The following is a 24,084-nucleotide window of genomic DNA, read 5'->3' on the forward strand; positions in this document are numbered from 1 at the left end:
TGCCATTGGCTTCAGTGGCACAGAGACCCTATATTGGGATACAGTTGTTGCTGGCTAGAACAGCTCTGGATGACTGCAGTGAGGTTTACATAAGGCCACCATTGAAGACTGCTTGGAAGCTGCAGTTACAGCATAATATGGCTGCCAGAATTTTGACTGGCATAGCCAGCAGGTATCTCATAATACCAATTATGGCAAATCTGCATTTGTTACCTGTATGCTACAGAGCCCAATTCAGTGTGTTTGTATATAAAGATTTAAATGACTTAGGATCCCAAGTACCCGAAGGAACACTTCTCCCCATTGCAACCAGCCTGTGTTAAGATCTTTAACAGAGGCCCATCCCATCATTGGGTGAAATACAAAGTGCCAAGATGTGGCACCTCAATTACAGAACTCCTACCTTCCATGGTGCCACAAATGCCCGTGCTGTTGACCTTTCAGTATCATAGCTGCCAAGTTATCCCTTTTTTACAGGGATTTTCCCTTATGCTGAATAGGCTTCCTCGCGAGAAAAGGGAAAACTTGGCAGCTATGTTCAGCACCAGTTAAAGTTGTACCCAGACTTTTTAAGGATTTGGTTTTACTCCCAGCTAGCTGTATCTGAGTTATTAACTCGCAGCTCTGTGAACAAGTCAGTTGGATTTTAATTCATGTTTTAATTGCTATATTTGTATTATATTTGTATGTCATGGTGTTTTTTGGTGGTGGTGTATGATGGATGGAACAGAAATGGAACAAAATAAAATAAATGTTGCAGTGTTGCTGGAACTGAGTGGAGGTGGGGCAGATCTGGATGGGAGAGCAATGGAGCCCCCATGCCCCACTCAGATTCATTTAAAGGGTATATAAATTAAATAGATATGTGTTTCCAATGCAAACTTTCTGCTTTTTTTCAGTTGCTTGATAATGTTGAAAATAAAATGAAAGGCACCTGTGTAGAAGGCACTATCCCTAAATTATTCAGGGGGAAAATGGTGGTATGTATTAGGTTTAAAAGCTAACTTTGAGACACTGTTTGTGTGTGTTACTTTTGTTGTTGGTATGCACTGATAGCTCTCTACCCTATTTTTGTTTGCAGTCTTATATCCAATGCAAACACGTAGACTATCGTTCTGAACGAATAGAGGATTATTACGACATTCAGCTTAGTATAAAGGGAAAGAAAAGCAGTAAGTATATAGTTTATAAATCCATGTGGTTTAGATAAGCCCTTTGTGTTCTGAGATATTCAGTGCCTGCTATATATTGTCTTCTTGAGAATCAACCCTAACCCCCCCACCCCCAAAAAAGCACGAAGTTCAAAGAACCTGAGGGGCATTCCCCTTCCCTCTGGCCTTTGGCTTGATTGAATCTATTGTCCTACAAGCACCTTTTGTGCTGGTGCACCTAGTCTTTGCTGTGAGGCATGGGACTGGACAGTGGCATCTGGGTAACTTCTAAATGTCTGATTCTCTAGACCTTTTCAACCCGACAAGCATGTTTGCTACACTCATTTTCCCTTGGGGATATGTTGACATCTGAACCAGGTTGTACCAATTCAGTTAATGCTGTCTTTCTCCTGCCCATGCTAATAGTCTCCCCACATGAGCAGGGCATGAGTCTGCAACCAACGGCTCCTAGCTGAGATTTCCCTCCAGTTACTAATGCCTGAATAAGTCTAGCTTCCACTGGGTGATTGTGGCAGATACAGAGTTGAGCAGGGCTGTTCATCCTGGATCTTAATTTTCTTTAACCCGCACTAGTGTCTGGGGACTGTGCTGGGTGCTTGAACGTGGTATTTCTCTCTTCCTGCACATGGAGCCTCTGTGTGTGACTGGTAACACCTCCTTTCTTTATACTCCTCTTTTTCAGTATTTGAGTCCTTCATTGATTATGTTGCCGTGGAACAGCTGGATGGGGATAATAAATATGATGCAGGAGAACATGGTTTGCAGGTATGCTACTCCTCATGGAGGTCTGCGATAACAAACGTTTTCAGGATAGTCCTGCATGCTAAGTTGGTAACCTCAGTTCTGTAAGTAAAATTATTGTTTCAGAGGGTGATGTCAGTTCCACTGTTGATGCAGATGTTTCTTCCTTTAACATGCAGGAGGCAGAAAAAGGTGTAAAGTTCTTAACGCTGCCACCAGTGTTGCATCTACAACTCATGAGGTTCATGTATGATCCCCAGACTGACCAGAACATCAAGATAAATGATAGGTAATCAATATTGTGTTGTATTAAAGCCAAAAATTTGATACCTGGAAATGCTAAATCTTTTTATTCTGAAAAGCCAAAGAACAGCAGCAACACACAGCCCAAGGTAATTTTGCCGTCTTGTTAATCATTGTGTGTAAAAGGATTTATCTTCAGGCAGCATGGAGATAAATCCTTTTTGCCCAGCATTTTGTCCATACTTAGAGAAGACACATGGAAATTAATGGACATGACTAACTGAGGCCCATGAATGTAAACTGCCTACTTTGAGGAGAACTCAAGTCAAGTACAACACATAAGTACAACACTTAGATGGTTTATAGTGCACAGTGATATTTGCACTGATGCTACGAAACTACAGGTTTCAGATGGAATATGTCAGCTGCAATTCTGTGCATAGAATGAGTTGAGGACTCCCAGGGCTGGCACAAGATGTGTCTTGCAATCTTGTGCCCCTCCATGTTTTATGGAGCGAGATAGTTGAGTGGCAGCATACATGTTTTACATGCTGAGGACCCAGAGCTCAATCCTTGGCATTTCCAGGTAGGGCTGGAAAGCTCCTTTTCTGAAACCTTAAAGAGCTGCTGCCAGTCACCATATACCAGGGTTGGGGAACCTGTGAGCCTCCAAATGTTGCTTGACTCCCAGCTCACATCATCCCTAGTCATTCCCCGTTGCTATCTACTGGGATTTGGCATCCAACCTCATCTGGAGGGCCACAACTTAGACACCCCCCTCAGTATGTAATAGTGAACTTGTTGGACTTGTTTGATTTGGTATAAAGCATCTTCCTACACCTGACTTTCTCACCTTTGTCAAATGGGGTAAATATATTCAGCTTTACTCTGCATGCCTTCTGCAGGCTACTGCTTTAGCTGTTGCAACACTAGCAGAAGCTAATGCCGTAGCAGCTAAAGTTGGGGGTGGGGCAGAAATAAGCACAAATGGACACACTGGGGAAACATTCCTGCAGCGTTGCGCCTATGCATTTTTGCAATGTTGAATAAAAAGTCATTCATCTGCTCATAGTTCTCCACTGCATCTTTGCCTGCAGTTATTGGAAACAAGAGTCTAGTCTCAGAGCCTATGAAACTACTCCTTGAACCATGGTCTTTGGCAACACCCCATAGGATTCTTCCTTTGATTGCAGAAAGTTTTATGCCAGTGAAACATAGCGCCTATGACCCCAATCAGTGCAATTGATGTCAGAGACGATGTACTTACATTATTTCAACCTTTTCTTGTTCCATGAGTCGTTTGTCAGCATTCATTCACAAAAATAGTTCTTTTTAAAAATAAAAAATAGCCACATGTAACACACTCTTTTTTTCAAAAATGAAAAACAGGTTTGAATTTCCAGATCAGCTGCCTCTTGATGAATTTTTGCAAAAAACAGACCCTAAAGATGCTGCAAACTACATACTTCACGCAGTGCTAGTTCACAGTGGAGATAACCATGGTGGACATTATGTCGTTTACTTGAACCCTAAAGGGGATGGAAAAGTAAGTAATGGAAAAACAGCCAATCTTTTAAGTATACAGTGGTACCTCGGACTTACGAAGACGACCCGTTCCGCGGCCGTCTTCGTAAGTCGAAGTCTTTGGTTGTCGAAGCACCGCTTCTGTGCATGCGCGATTTCGCACTTCTGCGCTTGTGCCAACTGCGCGTGCCGGATGAAAAGACTTCCGGGGTTGTCGACTTCGGAAGTAGAAACCTTCGGAAGTCGAATTGTTCGGTTGTTGAGGTACCACTGTAGCTCCATTAAGATATTATAGTATCCTTTTAAAAGCCTGCTGAAAATCCTTTAATAGAGCAACTTTGAAACTTTAGCTTAAGGTTTTTTTTACAATATAGGCTTCTAAGAAGGAGAGTATACTCCAGAGAAAATGTACAGGCCAAGTTCCACAAATACATGGCATGGTTGGCTCACCTTTACTTCTGCTGGTGGCCCCTCCTGCCTCATAGCGTGTTACTCTGGAGGGCTCCTTAACTTTGGGCAGGGAGGGTGCACTGTCAAAGAGCATTTTGCTTCCACACTTACTGCTCCAGAAAATATTGCTTACTGCGTTTTGTATTCTGATATGGCCTATGACTAATATGGAAATAAGATTGATCTGGAGCTTTAGGGCAGGAATGGGGAACCCACTTCTCTCGAGATACAACTGGACTCCAACTCCCATCATCCCTGATAACTGAAGCTGATAGGAGTTGGAGTCCAACAACATCTGGAGCCACAAGTTCCCCCATTACCTCTTTAAGATAACTAACTGCACATTGGTAGCATTTGAATGCAGTAAGCTGAGAGGAGGACCAGGGTTATGCTTGTTGCAATATGAAGTTAATCTTGAAAGCATGTTTATGTACCAGCAAGTCAGCTAAAGGAAGCCCAGTCTAGCATTTTTTAGACTTCATATCACCCACCTGCGTTCTGTGTATCAGCTGAAGAAGAACAGTGAAAGAAACCCTACTTAAATTTGTGTTTTTAGAATCTCAAGTTATATTTCTCTTCTCCTTCTTTAAATTCAACTTAAATATACTTCTGGGGGTGGTTTGGGGAAATTGCAGCTTAGTGCTTTGGAGAAAAAAATGACGGCTTTTGATGTAAGATGGCACACTAACTTATATTTCTCATTTAAATAAAACTTTAACTGTTTTGGTTTTCCATTTGACCAGTTCTGTGAGGTATGCCACATTTACCATCTTAAAAATGGGAAACTTAAGCTAGGAAGGAGACTTTACTGCCCGACAGATGCAAGGCCAGCTCTCTTGACTGGACCACATCACATATAAGCTGATTTCTCTTAATTAAGACTTAAGGTTGATTCTGAGATTTTATGAAAGTTTTGTAATTTATTTGAATAGTTCATTTTTTGTACTGCCAGTTTTTAATATTGTATCCAAACCAATATCATGTTCTTCCAAGGAGACAGATACACAATTTTAAAGACATTTTAGGCTAGATTATACATATGATGCTTAACTCTGTCAAAAGTTGTTTGTTTGTTTGTTTTCCTTTACAGTGGTGTAAATTTGATGATGACGTTGTATCTAGATGTACAAAAGAAGAAGCAATTGAGCATAACTATGGAGGCCACGATGATGACCTATCTGTACGGCACTGTACCAATGCTTATATGTTGGTTTATATCAGGGAGTCAAAATTAAGTACGTATCTTTTCTTCAGTTCTGGGTAGCACTAAGGTTCATCTTTCAAAACATACAGTAGACATTCACAATGAAACTCCCAAGTCTGTATGCATGCAAACCAATGATGATTGGTTGAGCTGAGGTGCAGGAAGGATAGTGTTTGCATTAATACTACCATATAAAAAAATCAGGGTTTTCAGCATGCTCGCTGCTTTTCTTTGGATGGCAGTATTTGAAAAGGCACAATAATTGTCACACTTCATATGTTCTAGGTGAGGTTTTGCAAGCAGTCACTGATCATGATATTCCTCAGCAACTAGTAGAACGGCTGCAAGAAGAAAAAAGAATAGAGGCTCAAAAGAGAAAGGAGAGGCAAGAAGCCCACCTCTACATGCAAGTACAGGTAAGCTTTGCCACCCCGGGATCCTTTGCCTGGACATACATCCCAGTTCATTTTGCATTATTTGTTGATAATGTTCACATTTGTATCCCACTGTATATGGATGTGAGTTAGGTTAGTCTGAACAAGAGCAGCCCAAGGTCAGCTTCATGGTGTTTAAACTTGGACCTCTCTAGTCAAAGCCCAGCACTCAGCTACCTGGTGTCTTGTGCTGATAACCACTTAGAATCCTATTTTGGCATTAAGTGCTTTATAAAATAAGAAACTGTGTCCAACTAAGTTATACTCAAAGAGTAGAACCATTGAAATGAATTAACCCAAGTTGGTCTTGTCCATTAATTTCAGTGGGTACACTCTTGAGTAGGACTAGCAATGAATGCCACTTTCTGCTCCAAACATGGCCAAGAAGAAGTTCTTGGTCATGTTTGGAGCAGAAGGTGGCATTCATTGCTAATTGTACATGACACTCTTTTTCCAAGTTCCCAAAGCAATGTATATAGGTTCCCTCTCAATTCCTTGTGATAATTTGTATTAATATAAATTAACATTATTACTCTATCTTATGTATGTGGAGCTGTGGCTGAAAGAGAGTGACTTGCCTATAGGAGTTTAGATGTCTAGGTCACAGTTCATGCTTTGAACCACAGTAGTACCGCAGTTTTCACTGCAGATGTTTGTACACTAGCTTGCACTGCTGCAACTGTAGGATGTCCGAAAATTTCCCTTACCAGGGAATCCTTATGTTTGCTACAAGAAATAACCACCTTGTGGGCTGGCCTTCACTGCATACATCCATAGGATTGTTAGACTGCAGGATATTCTTACTAAGCAGTGTAGGAGCTCCTTGCTTGAACCTTCTGTACCAAATAAAAGTCATTGAAAATACATGAGCACAGCTGTGTTGCTGGAACCCAAACTGGGTATTAATGTTGCACAAGGAAACACCTGGTCCTTTTGTGCCACTGCTAGGATCCTCACACTGGGATTTACATGGGGCGGGGGCATGCCATGATCCTATAAGTCAGGTGTGGGGAAACCCTCCAAATGTTCAACTTTGCAACTCCCATCAGCCTCAGCAAGGGATGATAGGACTTGTAGCTGAGCTACATCTGGAGGGCCAAAAGGTTCCTCAATCCTGTGGCGTGGTAAGGCCTTGAGGAAAAGAGGCTAAGCTTCAATTGTGAACTACTGCAATTGCTTGGTGATTTCAATAACAAATCATGTTTTGTAATTTCAGATAGTAACAGAGGACCAGTTCTGTGGCCATCAAGGCAACGACATGTATGATGAAGAAAAAGTGAAATACACTGTGTTCAAAGTGCTGAAAAATTCAACACTAGCAGAATTCGTTCAAAACCTGTCTCAAACAATGGTGAGCTTTCTATGAGAGATCTTATCCAATCAGTTGTGTTACTTTTTATGGAATCATTTGTAATTCTGTAATGATTGAGCTCTTTCTAAATCTCTTTCTCCCCCCCCCCCACCTTTGTAGGGCTTTCCACAAGATCAAATACGGTTGTGGCCAATGCAAGCCCGAAGTAATGGGACAAAAAGGCCAGCCATGTTAGACAATGAAGCTGATGGCAATAAAACTGTGAGTGTGCCATGGTAGAGGGAATATCAATTCTAAATTTTGTTGTAGCACTTATGCATTGAGCAGTAAAAAAATGCACCAGTGAAATAAGAGATTCTGTTTCCTTAATGTAGTGCTTCAGATTAGGGCATCCATTTTGTGTATGTTTAATCACAATTGTCCATTGCACATGTCAGTGAAGTCCTCGTTGAATGTTTAATAATTCTTTTGTAACTCAGGTCCTCCGGAAAGTTAATAATCATTTTATAGCCTCTTGATAATAGGGCAGCGTTTCCAGAACTTCAGTAGGAATTGTCTCATCTGGAGGTTGGCAAGATTGCTGTTCAGATGCCAGAAAGGCATGGCTTGTTTTGAAATGTTAGAACACCTATCCTTGCCTCATGCATTCTGATATAGGGGTGAGGGGAGAGGTGGATACGCAGCAGGATCTAAACAGAGCCAAAACGGACCTCATTGTAGAGATGTACTTCACTAGGAAAATGCTTTATCGCTGCCCCTTTAGATGAATGTAGTGAATGGCGACAACTTCTATAGCTTTAAAAGGGGGTTAGATAAACTCCACAGATTAAAAGTTACTAGCCATATTGGCTGTGTTCTATCTCCACTGCAGGAGGCAATATGCCTGTGAATACAGGCTGAGCCTCCCCAATTGTGTGTGATCAGCACACGCGCTCCCACTGGCAGACGCACCATCTTTAACACCAAAAAGGGGCAGGGGCGGAACAGGGGAATGAATCCCTACTCATGCACGTCCCAGTATAGAACCTCCGCATAAGTGGGGATTCCCCTGTACCAGTTGCTGGGAATGTAAGTTGGAATAGTGTTGTGGCATGAGAAGGGGTGTGTGATTGCGCGCTTCCCATGGGTATCTGTTTGGCCACTGTGAGACCAAGGTGTTAGACTAGACGGGCCATTGGCCTGATCCAGCAGTCAGGCTCTTGTTATGTCCTGTCACTTCTCTATATTTCAAGGCACCTTGATCAATGACTCCGGCAACCTATTTGTCCAAAATAGATTATTATTTTCTCTAAGCAGCTGTGGGGCTGATGTAGGCATATTTTTTGTTTGTCATCTTTTTATCTCACCCCTCCTCTTAAGTAGCCCACAGCAGTATTTCACACTTTCAAACAACCTGATACCACCATAACAAATATATACTGAAGAAAGCATTTCTTCACAGTGTGACCTCTCCCCTTCCCACCCCAATCTGGTGTCTTTCCTTAACTTCACAGATGATTGAGCTCAGTGACAATGAAAATCCATGGACAATATTCTTAGAAACTGTAGATCCAGAAATGGCTGCTACAGGAGCAACATTACCCAAGTTTGACAAAGACCGTAAGCATACTTTTAAGATGTTGAGCCGATTCCTAAGATCCTTGTGGCTACCTTCCCACATATCCAAGTTATTTTGTGTGTGTGTTTGTTATCACCAATAAAATCACTCCCCTCTCCCCGCAAAATAGCAGCTCCCTGAACCACATGGCAAGCTTCTTTTAAACCTGAGGGAAGTTTGGCATGTAGTGTCCAGTATGCTCTGGGAATCTTCCATTCAAGGCGAAGAAGTCAAAAATTCCACTAGGTATATCCAAGCCATTTGGATCCCAGCCATTGGAATGTACAAAAGCTTGTGACTTTTGTATCCATTCTGCTTGGAAGTGGAGTGTACAAGTTTTCAGGAGACACAAAGTTGTTCTGAGAGTGCATAAATAGCTGTTGCTTTGAAATTACAGCACAGACTGAAAATTTGCATTTTAGAAATCCCTTTAGGTAGATAAGAGCCTGATAATAAAAACTAATTAATGCTTAGGATAGTGTTCAATGAAGTGGTTCTATTAGCTCAAGGACTTCTGGCTGTGCAACAGAACTTCCCATCCTCCCAACCCTCTCATCATCCTGTGCCCCTTTCTAAATCTGTTTTGTGGTTCTCCCCAACCCTCCTGAACAGATTTGGTAGGGTATGGAGAGAGGAAAGGGAAGAGTTTTGTTGCACTAAGGCAAGGATGTGGAACCTTTTTTTCAGTCTGAGGGCCACATTCCTTTCTGGACAACCTTCTGAGGGCCATGGTTGGCATGTGTCCGTCTCTGGAGACAATGGAGGAGTGCACCTTTGGGGGTGAAGTCAAACTGTTGGAAGGTTACAGCGCCTGCTGTGGCTGTAGAAACTGATATGGGAGAGACATGTTTTGTTGCAGCTGGGGCATGTGAAGGTGTCCGGTTGTGCTGCTGCAGAAGTACCATGGTGTTTCTTCTCTCTGCTCTCCTCCTAGTGGTCATTCCTCCTCTGGTCACTGGTATGGATGCACGAACTGTCTGTCTGTCTCCAGGCACTGTCTGCAGTCATCTCCAAGGGATTCCCACACGGCAGGGTAGATATTGCCAGCCTTCATGTCATATTTGCAGACGTCTTTGTAACGCAGAATTGGTCTGCCAATGGGCCTGGTGCAACTGGGTGGAACATTGAATGTAAATTTTGCCTTGTGTACAGTAGGTTCATTTCTGCAGATACACCCCCCCCCCCTTATCGTCCATTTAGAGAAAAATGGTATTATCAGAGTTCAAGGACTCATTCCAACCGGGCAAACAATTTTGGGTGAAAAGCAAGATCAGTGAGGGGTGGGGCCTGAAGGACCATATTTGGCCCTTGGGCTAGAGGTTGTCCACCCCTGTGCTAATGGAACTACTTCATTGGATAACGAAGTATCCATGCCATTTTCCCTGTTCTTGATTTAAAGAAAGTGTTCCTTAACCTGTACAAAAGTAGCTTGTCCTCAGATGGAGGCTTTCTTCTGCTACAAACTTTTGTTTCTCAATTTATAGATGATGTAATGCTGTTCCTGAAGATGTATGATCCAAAGACACGGAGTTTGAATTATTGTGGACATATCTACACACCTATATCCTGCAAAATACGTAAGTCCGCAAGGTTATAGTTGGAAAATGCTTTGAAACCACATATGTTAGTGCAGGGGTCTCCAGACTACGGCCCGCGGGCCGGATAAGGCCCAGTTGGCCTCCCAATCTGGCCCACGAAAGGTCTGGGGATCGGCATGGCCATTCTGCATTTAAATTTTTTTTTCCAGCGAGAGCCATTTCCCCCCCCCCTGCATCTCCATTTCCTCCCTCTCCCTCACCGTGGCGGCGCCTCCTCCCTCCCTCCTCCTTGTACTAGCAAAGGCCAGTAGCAGCCAATCACAAAGTGTTTCAGGCCCCAGCTAATGGGCGGGCAGCAGCTGCACGTGCATGCGTGACCACAGGAGGAAGGGGGCTGTGCTAAGCTGGCTGATCGCCATTTTCAGCAGCCGCTTCTTGCCAGAGCCAGCCCGAGAAACTTTTTTCCTGCCACTCCACCCTCCGCCGCCAGCAGCCCCTGCTGCAAGACACAGGTACCGTGTTCCCCACATTTTAAGACACCGTCTTTTTAAAATAATAATAATAAAAAAATTACAGTACTTTTATTTTAGTACGGTACCTCCTAAGTGGCTCGGGGCGCACAGCAAGCCTCCTGCTCCTGCTGCCGCGTTGCCGGACGGCCCCGTAGCTCTACCGACGCCCGCGGCTACCTCCTCCTCCGCTCATGGCACGGTGGAGCCTACTGCCCTCCGTGAAGCGCGCCAGCTGGTTGGAGCTGTGCCCGCAGCCGCTGTGCTCCAGGAACAAGACGCGTGCTTCGCGGGCTGCCCGCAGCCACAATGATGCCTCCTTGGCCGGCTTCCATCGCCCAGCTCCAGAAGATCCCGCCTCGAGGGGGATCCGCAGGAACAGGCGGCGGCGGCGGCTCCTGCCCACTTTTGCCCGGCTCCTCCAAGGGTTGTCCCAGCAGCGTGAGCAGCGCGCGGAAAGTTTTCTGCGCCGCTTGGCTGAGCGCGCATCGAATTCTCCTCCTCCGCTGCCTCGTCCCGCTGCCGCTGCCTCAGTCTGCTGAGCCGGTCTGCAGAGTCAGAGCCACGTTGGATTGAGGAGGCGATGCTCCGTGTGGCGCTGCTGGGCGCTGATTCTGCAGACCGGCTCCTCGATCCGGTGTTCTGCGCAGCGCTGATCAGTGACGACCCGGCAGGCCTCCAGATCAAGGAAGCGGCCTGCCGGGTCAGCGCTCGGCACCGGATCGAGGAAGCTTCCCGGGGGGGGGGAGGGGAGAGGGAAAAGGTGTCAGCGGGGAGAGAAAACATGTGTGTCCTCTCCCCTTTCTCTAATGACAGAGCAGCTGTTTTCTCTCCCCGCCAACACCTTTCCCCTCTTTCTCCCCCCCCACCACCCTGGGAAGCTTCCTCGTAGCTTCCCCCCCAAAAAAAAAAATATATAGTCCGGCCCAGCACAGGGTCTGAGGGGCAGTGGACCGGCCCCCGGCTGAAAAAGTTTGGGGACCCCTGTGTTAGTCCATCAGCCTACCTGAACTCAGATGGTTGAGTAGCCTCATCATTTTGTCTTTGTCTCCTGCGTTATAAACTTGAAGATGGAATGTTTAAAAAGCAGGATGTTGTAATAGATGTCCCCCCACGCTCCCGGCCAAGTTGGAGTAGTAAATGGTAAATACTCTTTCTTTTCTTTTCCCCAAAGGTGACTTGCTGCCGGTTATGTGTGAAAGAGCAGGATTTCCCCAAGAGTCTAATCTTATCCTCTATGAGGTTTGGATCACTTACTATTCCTTAAGCTAGGTCACAATGTTACGGTTGTTCGTTTAGAAACTTTTGCTGAAGTACCGCATATCACTACAACAAAGGAGTCTCAAAATTCCATGATTGTAAGATAGACACAATGCAACATGAACTAAGGAATTTCTTGAAAAAATGAATTTCTGTAAAATTACTTTCTTTAAAATGAAAAGTCACATCTAACAAAAACTATACTGTTTTAGACTTTACAAAATTAAAATTGTTTTCCGGTGTCAATAATGTGATTACCCCCCCCCAAAAAAATACACTATTTGGATCATAAATTTCACCCAGCTTAAAAATACTTTGTGGAATCCAGTGTTGCTCTATTACAAACATCATTAGGTGAATCCCGTCCACTGCTCAGAGTTGACCCATTGAAATTAATGAACCTTCTTGGTTTGCTTCTCTTCTGTAAAATTTTGGCTTATGAAGCTGAGATGTCATTGTCTGCATATGGACTTTGTCTTTGGAGTGTTTGGTGTACTATTGATACCTCCCCTTGTGGCTGCTGTTACAGTGCACTGTGTATGTATGAATGGAAACAACACAACATTTTAAAGTTTGGATTGGAAGGAAATTTGTTCCTCCTTGATGATAACTGTCTTGTGATGTCTCTTTCCCTTTTGCCTCAGGAAGTTAAGCCGAATTTAACAGAGAGAATTCAAGACTATGATGTTTCCCTTGACAAAGCTCTTGATGAACTCATGGATGGTGACATCATTGTGTTTCAAAAGTAGGTTATCACTGAGGCTTACTATAATCATTCACCACACAAGCTTTGCAGTGCTTTTTTTTTAATAGAATCGGTATAGAAGTCTGCTTGATAGGTTGAACCAGTGGTCAGGAACTACCAGCCCCTCCTTGTCCCTGCACCCACTTGTCCTAGTTAGGCTAAAGTGGGGAAATCTCCCATGCAAATTTGATTATTGTTGTGTTCAGGGTAGGGGAGCGTAGCTTTGGGGGCAGCTGGAAGAAAGATGGAAGAGAATAAAGTGGGGAGAGAAACAGGTAGCAAAAAAGGAAAACATGTGGCCCCACCATCAGCTCCAGTACTACCCACTGCTTATTCTGGCCTCGCTCACCCTGGTTTGTGGAATGCAATCCTTGACAATCCTAATGCTGGTTTGAACCTACGAAGACACTGTTGTCATTTGCCACATAGATGATGTGATTTTCACCATAAATGGTTGATTTGGAGGGAGCACTGTGTCAATCCCCTGTTTCCCAGATAAATAGGCTCATGTATGTTCATGTAAACCAGTGGTTCCCAAAGGGGGCAGTTCTTTCCCCAGGCAGGCGGTGGAATTACCTGAGGGGGGGCACTAAGAGTCATGGGGGCAGCAGGGGGTGTTGAAGCTGGGCCCCTCCAAGTGTGTGTATTGATTATTTATGATTGACCAGTCTAGAGCCTAGAGCAAACAGCTTCCTTGCTTCATGTTTAAACTTACTGCTCTTAATCGCTTTCAAAACTATTTCCTTTGGTCATGTTTGTTTGTTTGCATTTATTATTCTGAGTTGTCATAAGTCACAAGATGGCCAATTATTGGCAACAGCCATTGATTTCCCTATAAATTAGTTACAGTAGGTGGAGATTTGTGCATATTTGGTAAGAGGTTATACCGGTATATAAATATTTTAAGCTAATTTTCTTCACACTTACGTTTTCATTAGTAAGAATGTGTAAAAATGCTTTTCATGTAATATCTCTGGATGAAGTTATAAATTTTGTTGAATTAAACTAAATAGTTTCAAACTGGATATTTAATAAATGTGCAATTCATAGTTATGGGTTCGAATTTTATTGTGTTATTATCTTCCTTAATGGGTTGTGCAAACGGCTATTCTGAATAATGTTTTTTTACAGGGTAAGGGGCACTGGGGATGAGTTTATGGAACCCCCAGGCAGGGCTGGGGAATGGCCCCCCAAAGCTTGGGAACCACTAATCTAGACCTGTCTGTGCTTTGTTTAGAAACTCCCTTTATGCAGCACAGATCTATTCAGCTGCTTTGGATTATTTTTGAAGGCTGTGCAAAAAGCTTCAAGGCTTTAAAGACTTCCTGCGTCATCTGAGCTTTTAAACAACCTTTGTGTAGTTAAACCAGCTGCGATCTTTTCTGTTAACAGGGATGACCCCGAGAATGATAGCAGTGAGCTACCAACAGCAAAAGAGTACTTCAGAGACCTTTACCACCGAGTTGATGTCATCTTCTGTGACAAGACCATCCCCAATGATCCCGGTTTTGTTGTCACATTATCCAACAGAATGAATTATTTTCAGGTACAGTAAGCCCACAACTTACACAGGGGTTATCTTTGGGGAACTTGCCTAAAGCTAAAACTGTGTATAGAAAAAAAAATGGGTTCCATGGCGGGTGGGATTGCCAAAGCCTTTTTTCCTGGATACCTGTCTCCTTTCTGCCTCTTTTCTGCCCCGTGTGTGTGTGTGTGTGCGCGCACACACACACACTTTTTTTTTTTTGCCGAACACACAAAGCTGAATGTGCACAAGTGAAATGTGCGTAAATTGTGGGCTTACTATATTAAATATACTCCCTTACATTTCCATCAATGAAATTAGGTGCTAAACTATCAGATTGGCAAACGTCTTTGAAAATAGTGCCCCTTTATTCCAGATTGTGGTAGTCACATAAAATATTTCTGGAATGAGACATATGAAACTTGCCTTATACCAGCCCAGACCATTGCTTCATTTAGCTTAGTGTACCTGGTGGAGTATTCTGACAGTGCACCACCCTTCTCCAACTTGACATGCTATAGTCACCTCCTCCACCTTGTTCTCTCCTGCATGTGTACGGTAATTTTGTTCTTACTTAAAATTAAAGCAAACTTCCCTAACCATGAGCCCCATCGTGTACTAAAAGGGCTCCAATGCTCATTAGCAGCAAATGAGAAAACCTAAGCATGGTGGATTGTTCCCAGTGCTATTTCAAATTCACTGTCTTAACTGGCTGCTTTCTATTCTGATTTTTTAAAACATTTATTTTCCTAGGTTGCAAAGACAGTCGCCCAAAGGCTGAATACTGACCCTATGCTACTACAGTTTTTCAAATCCCAAGGGTAAGAAGCCATCATCTGAATTAATATTTCAGCTGTAGTGCCTTTTATGCAGTTTTAGCACAGTAGTAGTCTTTGGGGTAAGTTGCTAATGCCAACCGGGGACCCCCAGAATATTCAAAGGGGGGCACAGGTGAAAATTACGTAAATGGTGAGGCCACAGCACGAGGCTAGGGGGCAACAGAGGGAAGTGAGAAGAAAAGGAGGGGATCATTTTTTAAAATTTTAAAAATCCTGATTGGCTGGCTATCTGCTTGGCCAATCACAAGCAGGTAAGGGGGCAACCTACCAGGGGGCAGTCTAGCGCTTCTTTTTGACACATGCATTTTCTTGGAGCTGTCCTGGTTTGTTTCGAGTGGGAGAGGGAGATCGCTGAAGCTCCCGTTTTGACCACTGCTTGTAGCTGCTGCCAGTGCTGGGCCAGTTGGCAGCCTGGGCGTGACTCCGCAAGGTGCAGGGTTCAGTCCACCCCAGCACCTAGCAGACCAGGGCCTTGGGATGCTGCCGAGGGGTGCAGGGCCTGTTGGCAGCATCTGCCTGGCTATGCAAGGTGCGGGGTAAAAACCGCCCCTAGCCAAGCAGGGTCGTCTGGTGCTGCTGACTTGCATCTAATACAGGCATCCCCAAACTGCGGCCCTCCAGATGTTTTGGCCTACAGCTCCCATGATCCCTAGCTAACAGGACCAGTGGTCGGGGAAGATGGGAATTGTAGTCCAAAACATCTGGAGGGCCGAAGTTTGGGGATGCCTGATCTAATAAATAGCTAAGTGCCTACTTAGAAGAAAGCCGTACTGAATTCAGTGGGCCTTACTCCCAGGTAAAGGAGCCTGGGCTCCTCCAGATGACAAGATCATTTTGCACTAGGTCAGTGAGGACCACTTGCTTTTTAAAATTTTCCCATATATACAGAAATCCCTGTGCGTCTTTTGCAGACCCTCCAAGTGTCTCTGTTTTCCAGGGGTGGTCCCGGATTTACAGAAGTCGTCCCAGTTTCTGATTTGATCCCAGAAAGTTCCACTTTTCCTTAGGCCGTCCCTATTTTCATCAGAAAAATGTTGAGGGGCATGGAGTTATCCAACCCCCAAGCCATCTGAAGGCAGCCCTGTATTGGGAAGTTTTTTAAAAAAAAGTTTAATGTTTAATTATGTTTTAATATATGTTGGAAGCCTCCCAGAGTGGCTGGGGAAACCCAGTATGATGTGTGGGGTATAAATAGTAAAAATATTATTATGGAATAATAGGATGTCCCTATTTTCATCGGAGAAATGTTGGAGGGTATGCTTTTGGACTGTTATGTGTAGGATTCCTCCTCTGTGTCCAATAACTGGAGTCAAATAAATGTTGTTTACTTTTTATAATACACAGAAGATGGATCTCCCCTGGGAGGTTCTGGACTCTCTTTCCTTGGAGGTTTCTAAGCAGAGGTTGGATGGCCATCTGTCTTGGATGCTTTAGCAGAGTTTCCTATGTTGCAGGCAGTTGCACTAGAAAGATGACCGTTGGGGTCCCTTTCAGCTCTGTGATTCTATGTTTTTCTGCTTCAACAATATTCCATTATGTTCCTATTATTTTATGTAATTGTATTTTGTCTAAACTATAAAATTTATAAAATAAAACATGTTCTGTTTACAAATAGAACATTTCAATAGCTACCTTTCTAACGGTAGGATGAGGGGGGGCACAGGAAGGAAAAATGTTTAGAAGGGGGCCACGGTTGGGAGAAGTTTGGGAAACACTGCCCCGGGGTAACCTGGTTCTGTGCCCTCTCCCCCAAATCTCCCAGTTTTGGGGGAGAGGGCACAGAAAGAACATATATAGAAAGAACATAATGAGAGGGAACTTTGCACAGACTAAAAGCGGGACAAGGCACAGTATCATAATTGCATCAATTAAAACACAAACAGTGATGGAGCTTTTGAGTTTAACAGGACTCTTCCTCAAGTTTTATAGTCAAATATGGTAAAAGTTATAGTAGCAGCACTGACAGCAATATGTCGGTCTTAGGATGGTGGTCCAAGAAACTGCAGACAAATATGAGCCTGCCCAAGCCCTTTGTTTCTCATTGGAGGCCCTCTTCTGGGCCTTATGGCTATCTAAAGTTCAGTGGGTAGTGACTGGGGTAGGGTAGGGGTTTTCTCAGTTGTGTTGCCCAACTGTACAGATTGTGAGCACTGAACTAACTTTGTGTTTCAAAAATCTTCTCTCCTGGTTTTCTTGTTCAGTTATAGAGATGGCCCAGGTAACCCTCTTAGACATAATTATGATGGAACTTTAAGAGATCTCCTGCAGTTCTTCAAGCCTAGACAGCCCAAGAAACTTTACTATCAGCAGGTAGGAGACTTTCTTGTCCATATATGGAAGAAGATTCTTTGGTTCATCTGCATAATGACCACATTTCTTTTTCCCCTCTCTCCTCCCTAGCTTAAAATGAAAATCACAGACTTTGAAAACAGGAGAAGTTTTAAGTGCATATGGTTAAACAGCCAGTTTAGAGAAGAGGTAAGCTGTTTTTCCTTGAAAATATCGAACCTAGCCTGCAATCAAAGAAGTAGGATTGGATGCTTAGTTTAAATGCATTTGCAGATTAAAATTTGCCCCACAATTACCGTATTTCCTGAGGCAGAGATCGCAAAATATTGGTTAGTTACAAAATTCAAATTCTGACATCCCCTTTTCTCATAATGCAAAAATATTATGCCTTGATATTTCCATGACTGAGAATGAGTTTTTCCTGTCTAAAGTATTGGTCTTTCATGTCATTACTCAGTGCCATAAAATAGTGGTTTCCCTATGTGAACTTCTACCTGAGTAATTGTACAACAGGGTTCCAAATTGTCCATTATGTGTCACATAAAGGGTATAATTAATAGACAAGCTGTACGTGTTTTGGAGGGAAGTTGCCTATGCTGCAAGCCCCATGTTGAAAGTCATGGAAACAGATGTGCTCATTCGTTTTGGTTTGGGGAGTCCCTGGGCAGGTCCCAGCCCTTGCCTGTAGCAACAAGAACTTTTTATATTCTATGCTTCATTTCCTTGTGTTTCTCATAGCATTTTATTTCTTGACTGATTCCCTTCTCTCCCCCCGCCCCTTAATGTTTGTTTAGGAAATAACACTATATCCAGACAAGCATGGGTGTGTACGGGACTTATTAGACGAATGTAAAAAAGCTGTAGAACTCGCTGAGAGAGGTTCAGGGAAATTAAGGCAAGTGTTTGTTCATTTACTTGCATAGCACTTCTTCTGAGGGGCGGTGTGGGTAGCCCTTATTGCATGTTACTCTCATGAAAGTAGTTCCATGAAGAAGCTACACTTCTCAGCCTGCTCCAGACAGATTGCTGCACTAGTCCTGCCCTGGTCATCGGTTGCCTGCTTGCGCATATAGGGAGTTCTTTGGACAAGGGGAGGGCGGGAACAGCACAGGGTTGCAATATGTGGGCTGGGTGAGAAGGCCAGCCATAATCCTTTTCCCCTTTGTGACTGCTTACACATAAGTAAGGCTTATGTGTGTACCTCAGTGCTATTTTCTGGGGGGATGCAGGGGTACGCATACCCCTAAACATTTTGTGAATCTAAGTTTGGCCTCATTGAGGGACAGTATTTCAGTATGGAGTGCAAGAAGATCAAACCTATCCATGGACTGCAAGAAGATCAAACCTATCCATTCTTAAGGAAATCAGCCCTGAGTGCTCCCTGGAAGGACAGATCGTGAAGCTGAGGCTCCAATACTTTGGCCACCTCATGAGAAGAGAAGAATCCTTGGAAAAGACCCTGATGTTGGGAAAGATTGAGGGCACTAGGAGAAGGGGACGTCAGAAGACAATATGGTTGGACAGTGTTCTCGAAGCTACGAACATGAGTTTGACCAAACTGTGGGAGGCAGTGCAAGACAGGAGTGCCTGGCGTGCTATGGTCCATGGGGTCACGAAGAGTCGGACACGACTAAACGACTAAACAACAACATTTCAGTATGAGTAGGGAAATAAGAGTACCCCTACATATTTTTTTTAGAAAAAAGCACTGGTGTACCTAAGCATCTTTACAAAACAGAATCTTTATTTTGTTGTAAACCTGGAATGTTTTCCCATATTTTTGAATGAATTCCTCCACAGTTCACCTAATAACATTCCAAATGTCAAATAAAGTATCTCTAGCATCAGACATTAACTAAAACTCTCTAAAGAAGTGGGAAACTTTTGGTCCTTCATATGTTGTTGGACTACAACTCCGTTGGGAGTCTTGAGACCGAAGCTGGCAGGGATTGATGGGAGATGTTGTTTAGCAACATCTGGAGGGCCAAATAATTAACTCAGCAGAACTCGATGTCTACTCCACCTAAGTAAGACATTGGGTGCCATCTGCTGGGAGCTCCTTTTGCTCATGACACTGTTGGTTTATATAGACCATTAACCCTAATACAATACTTAGTGTTCTTTCTCTTCTCTTGTTAAGGCTGCTAGAAATTGTAAGTTACAAAATAATTGGTGTCCATCAGGAAGATGAATTGTTAGAGTGTTTATCACCAGCAACAAGTCGAACGTTTCGAATAGAGGTCAGTGTGGTGTGGTGTGAAATGTGAATATTTAAACTGTCATAGTTAACAGCTCCAACTTTCAGTTATTGAGGCCAGTGGCAGACATAATGTGTCTAGAGGAGGATTCTAGATTACTTTAGTTAACTATGTTTTGTGCCCAATTTCATTATGTTAACACCACGTTTGGTTAAGCAATTTATAAACCTTTCTAAATAAAAAAATGAAATATATAAAATAGCAACAATGGATGGTGGCCATTCTACCTCATTAGCATTTGCAGCAACCTTCCCCAACTAAGTTGCGGGTGGGTGGGGCTTGCTTCTTCCTTCCCCAATGAGGAGGAACCAGTAAGTCTCCTTATCAGGGCCCAATTCATCTCTAGACACAAAGAGAATATTGAAGAAGTTGTGCTGCTGCTGTGGCTTTCGTTATTTCATGAGTTTCATTTTTTAAAAACTCAGTTTCCATCGCTGGTGTTTCTGCCTGTGTCTTCTTTTGTTTCTGGTGCTGCATCTGCCTGATGCACAATGTGTGCTGCTGTCTTTGAATGCAGGAAATCCCACTGGACCAGGTAGATCTAGATAAGGAGAATGAGATGCTCATCACAGTGGCTCATTTCCAGAAAGAGGTTTTTGGGACGTTTGGCACTCCGTTCTTGCTAAGGATACACCAGGTGAGAGTCCTGTTTCTATTAACTATGTACTATTGCAACACAGGTGGTTTATGGTAGCCTTCATCAATGTCGTACCATCCTGGTTTGCTGCAGCGCACCACATTGGAGAAGACTGGTGTTACTAGAAGGGAAAGTTCGTTGCATTAAATCCTGGATTATCCAGGAGTAGCAACAGTCACCTGCGGTCATTGTTTCTTGTATGCATATTTTATTCAGCTTCTGTGACTTGGGTGGCCTTACATAAATTGGTCATCTAGTTCCTTTTGTTTGTATTTAGAGGTTCGCTGATACCCAAGTTTGGCTACATTTTAGTACATGTTCAGTGGCATCTTTAGCCACATAGGTTTTGGTTGGCATTAATTTTTTTGCATGCCTGGGGTTGTGCTTTTCTGCCTAGGGTGAACACTTTCGAGAGGTGATGAAGAGGATTCAGACAGTGCTGGACATCCAGGAGAAGGAATTTGAAAAGGTATTGCCTCACAGCAGATCGCTCAGGAAGATGTTGCTCAGCATAGAATAGCTCAGGCACCCCCAAACTTCAGCCCTCCAGATGTTTTGGACTACAATTCCAATCATCCCTGACCACTGGTCCTCTTACCGTGTTTCCCCTTTTTTAAGACACCGTCTTACAACTTTTTTTACTCAAAAAAGAACACGGTGTCTTATTTTCAGGGGATGTCTTGTACGGTACCTTAAGGCCTCCTCGGAGGGGCCAGGCCACTGGTTCGGGGTGCTGCTGGGCGCTCTGCGCGGCACCGAGGCGGCAGGCTGCTGGCTCGGTGCTCCGCCCAGCACTGCTGGGCGCTCCGGGCGCTCGGCGCTGCAGACCGCCGGTTCCGGCGGCGGGGGGCAGGCCTCGGGCAGCTCTCCCCCCAAAAGAAGAGGCCAGGCGCTGCAGGGCGCTCCGAGCGCTCAGCGCTTCGGAGCGCTCCGCTCTGCAGCCGCCGCTTCTGGCGGCGGGGGGCAGGCCTCAGGCAGCTCTCCCCCCAAAAGAGGGGGCCAGGCGCTGCAGGGCGCTCCGAGCGCTCGGCGCTTCGGAGCGCTCCGCTCTGCAGCCGCCGCTTCCGGCGGCGGGGGGCAGGCCTCGGGCAGCTCTCCCCCCAAAAGAGGGGGCCAGGCGCTGCAGGGCGCTCCGAGCGCTCGGCGCTTCGGAGCGCTCCGCTCTGCAGCCGCCGGCCTCGGGCAGCCAAACAAAAAGAGAAGAGGCCAGGCGCTGCAGGGCGCTCCGAGCGCTCGGCGCTTCGGAGTGCTCCGCTCTGCAGCCGCCGGTCACGGCGGCGGGGCGGCAGGCCTCGGGCAGCTCCTCCCCCCCCAAAAAAGAAGAGGCCAGGCGCTGCAGGGCGCCCCGAGCGCTCGGCGCTGCAGCCGCCGGTTATGGCGGCGGGGCGGCAGGCCTCGGGCAGCTCCCCCCCCCGCAAAAGAAGAAGCCAGGCGCTGCAGGGCGCTCCGAGCGCTCGCTGCTTTGGAGCGCGGGGCGGCAGGCCTCGGGCAGCCCAAAAAAAAGAAAAGAAAAGAAGAGGCCAGGCGCTGCAGGGCGCTCCATGCGTTCTCTGCAGCAACAGCAGCCGGTTCCAGGCCCCTCTGGCTGGCTGGGGCGCTCGGCGGTCTCGCATGGAGGTATGTCTTATTTTCGGGGGGTGTCTTAGATCTCGCTAATGCTAAAAAATGCTGCCATGGCTTACTTTCTGACTACGTCTTAAAAAGGGGGAAACACGGTAGCTAGGGATGATGGGAATTGTAGGCCAAAACATCTGGAGGGCCGAAGTTTGGGGATGCGTGGCATAGCTTCTGAAGGGACCTGCGTCTTTTACTCTGGAGTTAGCCCTGCCAACATGAATGTCTCTTGTAATTCTGCAAGTGCTCCTCTGCCCCCTGTGTCCCCACACACAAAGTCACTTTCTGCATATTTTGATGCTCTGCGATTTGAGGGTGGGATTTTAGGTAGTCCTGCCTGGTCAGGCATCAGCATCTGTGTATCAGAACCACCTGTGTGGAAGTTGTTAATGTTTGACATTTTATTATGTTTTTATATTGTGCTGGAAGCCACCCAGAGTGACTGGGGAAACCTAGCCAGATGGGCAGGGTATTATTATTATTATTATTATTATTATTATTATTATTACTACTACTACTACAGTCGTACCTTGGTTTTCAAACAGCTTAGTTCTCGAACATCTTGGCTCCCGAACTCCGCAAACCCGGAAGTGAGTGTTCCGGTTTGCGAACTATTTTGCAGCCAATCAGAAGCCCGAGTTTGGTTTCCAAACTTTTTGGAAGTCAAACGGACTTCTGGAATGGATTTCATTTGACTTCCAAGGTACGACTGTAGTATTATTATTAACGGATTCGATTCGGCTTCCAAGGTACAACATTATTATTATTATTATTATTTTATATCTTTCACATATCGACAGCTGGTACCATGTTTCTCATATTATAAGACACGTCTTATATTTATTTTTTCCTCAAAAAACACACACTATGGCTTATTTTCAAGGGATGTCTTATTTTTTTCCTCCTCCTCCTGCCGCGGCCGGCATTGCTGCTGCGCCTATCACTATGTCTTATTTTCGGGGTATGGCTTATATTCCTTGAATGCTTAAAAATCCTGCTATGGCTTATTTTATGGGTATGTCTTAAAATATGAGAAACAGGGTAGATCCCGGCCTCCCCACCCCCTGCCAGTCCCTGCACAGATGGTAAGAACCACTGAGCAAGCCCCCTCCGAAATTAACCCCACCAAACACTTCCCATCAGGCCTGTATCACCTCTTTCTTAATTCCCCATAATTCTGCTGAGGGCGCTCCAAGGCATTAAAGATAGTGAATGCCTCGTTCCAAGCAGCCACTGGGCTCCCCTAGGAAACGCAGTGGCACTGCGCGGTAAGGTAAAGGGTGAGTCAGTTGGCAGCCACTTCAGTCGCGGTGGCACAAGGAGGGGCAACAGCAGCACTATGCCAGGGGGCTATCTCCACTACTGCTAGAATAGTGGGGTCCTGCTTGTATTGTAATAGGAGATAAAATCTTACTGTCCTGGCAATGGGAAAGGCAAGAAGCCCAGCACAGCTGGACCCCCTGTGCCCTCCAGATGTTATTGGATTCCAGCTGCTGTCAGCCCCAGCTGCCAGCATGGCCAGTGGAGTTTGCCAGGTTGCCCACCTTGGGAATCGGCACTTGTCTAAGGTGTCGGGGTGGTTCTGATAGTAAACAATGGGAATGCTAACTTTGGCCTGTTTCCATGCTGTGGGTTAGAATCATAGATTTTGAAGGGACCCAAGGGTCATCTAGTCCAACCACTGCAATGCAGGCATCTTCGCTAAAGCATCCATGACAGATGGCCATCAACCTCTGCTTAAAAACCTCCAAGGAAAGAGAGTCCACCACCTTCCAGGGCAGACTGGGTTGAGAGATGAGAGCCAAGAAAATGCAAGCATAAGACTGGGAGGCTTTGAAGTCTACGAAAATAATTTTCTTGACAATACTTACTCCTTGAGAGATTAACATTTGAGCTTTGACGTTTTTATTTATTTATGTGTTCTTTCTGAAGTTTAAGTTTGCCATTGTAATGATGGGTCGACACCAGTATCTAAATGAAGATGAATATGAAGTGAACTTGAAAGATTTTGAGCCCCAACCTGGTGAGTGTCCATTTATTTACTTTGCTTCTAGGAGGGGTTTATGGGTGTTGTTGTTTTTGGCTCCTTGAAGATCAATGGGGCAGACTTCCATGTGTGGTGTTTATTCTCTCACCTGCTCAATGTCTTGCCCTCCAAGGTGAACACAGCCCACCAACTCGGTATATTTGCAT

The 24,084-nt window shown here is 44.8% G+C and overlaps 1 protein-coding gene across 4 annotated transcripts in view; it reads left to right on the plus strand.

The window, feature by feature from the left end:
• Positions 1-24,084, plus strand: part of USP7 (ubiquitin specific peptidase 7) — a 74,111-nt gene that overhangs the window by 48,068 nt on the left and 1,959 nt on the right. For 2 of the 4 annotated variants that reach the window (XM_035130565.3, XM_060282537.2), the window contains 23 exons: positions 900-980; positions 1,082-1,172; positions 1,855-1,937; positions 2,093-2,202; positions 3,546-3,702; positions 5,221-5,365; positions 5,620-5,750; positions 6,985-7,119; positions 7,240-7,341; positions 8,574-8,679; positions 9,612-9,710; positions 10,162-10,254; positions 11,899-11,966; positions 12,629-12,729; positions 14,122-14,275; positions 15,008-15,075; positions 17,295-17,403; positions 17,494-17,571; positions 18,177-18,277; positions 19,523-19,622; positions 20,158-20,277; positions 20,675-20,746; positions 23,824-23,914. In XM_035130565.3, the coding sequence (XP_034986456.1) occupies positions 900-980; positions 1,082-1,172; positions 1,855-1,937; positions 2,093-2,202; positions 3,546-3,702; positions 5,221-5,365; positions 5,620-5,750; positions 6,985-7,119; positions 7,240-7,341; positions 8,574-8,679; positions 9,612-9,710; positions 10,162-10,254; positions 11,899-11,966; positions 12,629-12,729; positions 14,122-14,275; positions 15,008-15,075; positions 17,295-17,403; positions 17,494-17,571; positions 18,177-18,277; positions 19,523-19,622; positions 20,158-20,277; positions 20,675-20,746; positions 23,824-23,914 (2,395 nt within the window). The remainder of the gene's footprint in view (positions 1-899; positions 981-1,081; positions 1,173-1,854; positions 1,938-2,092; positions 2,203-3,545; positions 3,703-5,220; positions 5,366-5,619; positions 5,751-6,984; positions 7,120-7,239; positions 7,342-8,573; positions 8,680-9,611; positions 9,711-10,161; positions 10,255-11,898; positions 11,967-12,628; positions 12,730-14,121; positions 14,276-15,007; positions 15,076-17,294; positions 17,404-17,493; positions 17,572-18,176; positions 18,278-19,522; positions 19,623-20,157; positions 20,278-20,674; positions 20,747-23,823; positions 23,915-24,084) is intronic. The other 2 variants (XM_035130567.3, XM_088657256.1) reach the window with 1 other exon arrangement.

The sequence above is a fragment of the Zootoca vivipara genome, chromosome 13 (assembly GCF_965207765.1).
Source record: "Zootoca vivipara chromosome 13, rZooViv2.hap1.1, whole genome shotgun sequence".
NCBI lineage: Eukaryota > Metazoa > Chordata > Lepidosauria > Squamata > Lacertidae > Zootoca > Zootoca vivipara.